Genomic DNA, 3,099 nt, shown 5'->3' with positions numbered 1-3,099 from the left:
CCCTGGGTCCTCCGGGAGCCTTGCCCCCAGGGGCACCATTCTGACTTCTGGGGCTTCATTGACCGTGAGGACCGTCTGTCCCTGGCCTGGGCCCCACCCCACCCTGGGTCTGCCCATCTCAGACCGGGCTGGAGCCTCTGCGCCAAAGCCACCCCTCTGAGCAGACCAGCGGAGCCAGAAACCTGGGCAGAACTGGGCCCGGCAGCCCACAGAGCCTGCCTCCTGCTTCCCGAGTCTGAGTCACACCGTCACCTCCCTGCATCTGCCCTACCCAAGGGCCCCAAAGAACACAGGGAGAAAGATTCCAGGAAGGGGCTGGAGAGACCGAGATCTGGGTGACATCGAGCTTGGGGACGCTCTCGGAGGCGCCTGAGGGAGCCCCAGCCTTAGGTGCTCCCTCTCCGGTGGGGCCCATGCAGGCCGAGACCTTGGGTGGAAAGCTGGCCCCGTGGCATGGGATGGCTGCCCAAACGACGGCCTCCCCAAGGCAGAGGCGGCTAGGGCAAGGGTGCATTCCCCAGAAGTCCGGGGACGCCTGGCCCCTGCCTTCCCTTCCCAAGCCGGGCCCTTCTGTGACAGCAGTTTACCAGTTAGGGATCAGCAGCTGGGGGCACAGGGGGTGTCAGAGCAGTGGGGGCCCGATGGTGATGCTGCTGTTGGTGACCCTCGGGCCGTACCAGCCGGCCCAGTAGTGAGTGTCCACGCCTCCGTGCTGAAACCAGATGTAGCGGACGCCGGGCGGGTAGTTGGAGAACGTGTGGGAGACCTGGGGTGAGGAGCAGGTGGGGAGGTGGGGGAAGAGAGGTTAGGGGAGCTGACCCTGAGCGTGGCACTGTCTGAGGAGGGGAGCCAGGAAGGGGCTGAGTTCTGGATTCAGTAGAATGGCGTTCTAATCCTTGCTCTGTGACTTGGGGCAGGTCATCCCCCCGCCCCAAGCCTCAGTTTCTTCATCTGTAAAATGGAGCAGAATCCCGTACGGTCCTTTCCACAGGATGATCATGTGGCTCACAGGAACTAAAAGAAACCGCAAGCTGCCTGAGGATGTTCACGATGGTCATCACAGGCACAAGTGGCTATTTAAGTTCAATCAAATTCAGGTGAAATAGCCAGTGTGGTGGCTCATGCCTGTAATCCCAGCACTTTGGGAGGCGAAGGCGAGAGAACTGCCTGAGTCCAGGGGTTCAAGACCAGCCTGGGCAACTTGGTGAGACTGCGTCACTACAATAAATCAAAAATTAGCCAGCCGTGGTGGCACATGCCTGTGGTTCCAGCTACTTGGAAGGCTGAGGTGGAAGGAACACCTGAACCCAGCAGGTCGAGACTGCGGTGGCTGTGAGCCTGCCACTGCACTCCAGCCTGGGTGACAGAATGAGACTCCAACTCAAAAAAAGAAAAAGGTTAGGTGAAATAGATGGCGGGGCACAATGGCTCACCCCCACCTGTAATCCCAGCACTCTGGGAGACCAAGGTGAGAGAATTGCTTGAGGCCAGGAGTTCAAGACCAGCCTGGGCAACATAGCGTGACCTCGTCTCTGCAAAAAAATTTTAAAAATTATCTGGGTGTGGTGGTGCATGCCTGTAGTCCCTGTTACTCAGGAGGCTGAGACAGAAGGATCGCCTGAGCCCAGGAGGTCAAGGTTTCGGTGAGCCGTGATCGTGCCACTGCACTCCAGCCTGGGTGATAGAGTGAGAACATGCAAAAAAAAATTAGGCAAAATAAAAAAGTCAGATACTCAGCCATACTAGGGATTGGTTCTTCGTAAGTGTGTAATAGTCGCATGTGGCTGTTGGTCACCTCACTGGGTGGTGCAGACACAGCCCCTTTCGATCCCTGTAGAAAGTTCTACAGGGCAGGGCTGGTCTAGATCAGGGGTTGGCAGACTATGGCCTGTGGCCTCTCTGCCTTGTTTTGCAAATAAAGTTTTATTGAAACACAGCCATATCCATTTGTTTACATACGGTCTAAAGCTGCTCTCACACAGCAGTCTTGAAGAGCTGGGCGGCTGTGATAGAGACAGTGTGGCCTGCAGCACAGCCCCCGGCCAGACCTCACGTATTTGGATCTGCCTTTTTTTTTCTTTTTGGAGTTGATATCTCACATGGTCGTGCAGGCTGGAGTACAGTGGCGCCATCAAGGCTGGCCTTGACCTCCTGGGCTTAGGCGATCCTCTTGCCTCAGCCTCCCAAGTAGCTGGGACTACAGGTGCACACCACCACGCCCAGCAAAATTTTATTTTTTATTTTACCTTATTTTATTTTATTTTTGAGTTGGAGTCCCACTCTGTCGCCCAGACTGGAGTGCAGTGGCCGCTCCCGGCCACCGCAGCCTCGACCTGCTGGGCTCCGGCGATCCTTCCGCCTCAGCCTTCCGAGTAGCCGGAATTACAGGCGCGCGCTACCACGCCCGACTGATTTTTGATTTATGGTAGAGATGAAGTCTCGCTGCCCAGGCGGGTCTCGAACCCGCGGGCACAGGCAATCCACTCACCTCAGCCTCTCAAAGGCGTGGGATTATAGGCTGAGCCACTGAGCCCGGCAAATTTTTTTTTTTGTTAAATAGAGACAAGTTCTTGCTTTGTGGTCCAGGCTGACCTTGAACTCCTGCGTGCAAGCAATCTTCCCACTTCAGCCTCCCACAGTGTTGGGATTACAGGCATGAGCCACCACACCTGGCCTGTCTCTGCCATTTTAAGAGAATATTTGCTGACCTCAGTCTAGGAAATAGTAATAATTGATGCTAGTGATTAGTAACAGTCAACTTTTCTGGACATTTTTTTGGACTGCCTTGACCAGCATCGTTCCACTGACTTCTTTCAGAGATCTCTAGAGGAGGAACCATTGTACCCATTCCACAGATGAGGAAAGTGAAGCTGACAGCAGAGGAAGCCCAGGTGAGGAAAAGTAGGGCTTGGGTCTGAGCTTGGCCGCCGCCCCGCCCCTCCCAGGCCCACACACCTCCCTCCACTTGGCATCGCTCTTCTGCTGGATGGTCACCGGGTCTGGCTGGAAGGTGCCCAGAGGCGCGTGCGCGGATGACAGGAGCTGAACGCACAGCTGGTACTTGGACCCGCAGTCTGGCCTGGCTGCGAACCTGCGGGG

At 56.1% G+C, this 3,099-nt stretch overlaps 1 protein-coding gene across 4 annotated transcripts in view; it reads right to left on the bottom strand.

Annotated features, from left to right (window-relative positions):
* Positions 1–3,099, bottom strand: part of FBXO44 (F-box protein 44) — a 6,963-nt gene that overhangs the window by 770 nt on the left and 3,094 nt on the right. For 3 of the 4 annotated variants that reach the window (XM_008048791.1, XM_008048790.1, XM_008048792.1), the window contains 2 exons: positions 2,956–3,091; positions 7–766 (listed from right to left, as the gene is read on the bottom strand). In XM_008048791.1, the coding sequence (XP_008046982.1) occupies positions 623–766; positions 2,956–3,091 (280 nt within the window). In that variant the 3' untranslated portion in view covers positions 7–622. Of the gene's footprint in view, positions 1–6; positions 767–2,955; positions 3,092–3,099 lie in introns of those variants that run through there. The other variant, XM_021707898.1, reaches the window with a different exon arrangement.

Source organism: Carlito syrichta, unplaced genomic scaffold (assembly GCF_000164805.1).
Source record: "Carlito syrichta isolate Samal-C Ts95f unplaced genomic scaffold, Tarsius_syrichta-2.0.1 Scaffold126707, whole genome shotgun sequence".
NCBI classification, from domain to species: domain Eukaryota; kingdom Metazoa; phylum Chordata; class Mammalia; order Primates; family Tarsiidae; genus Carlito; species Carlito syrichta.
The sequence above is the reverse complement of the archived record's forward strand: the minus strand, read 5'-3'. Positions and strand labels throughout refer to the sequence as shown.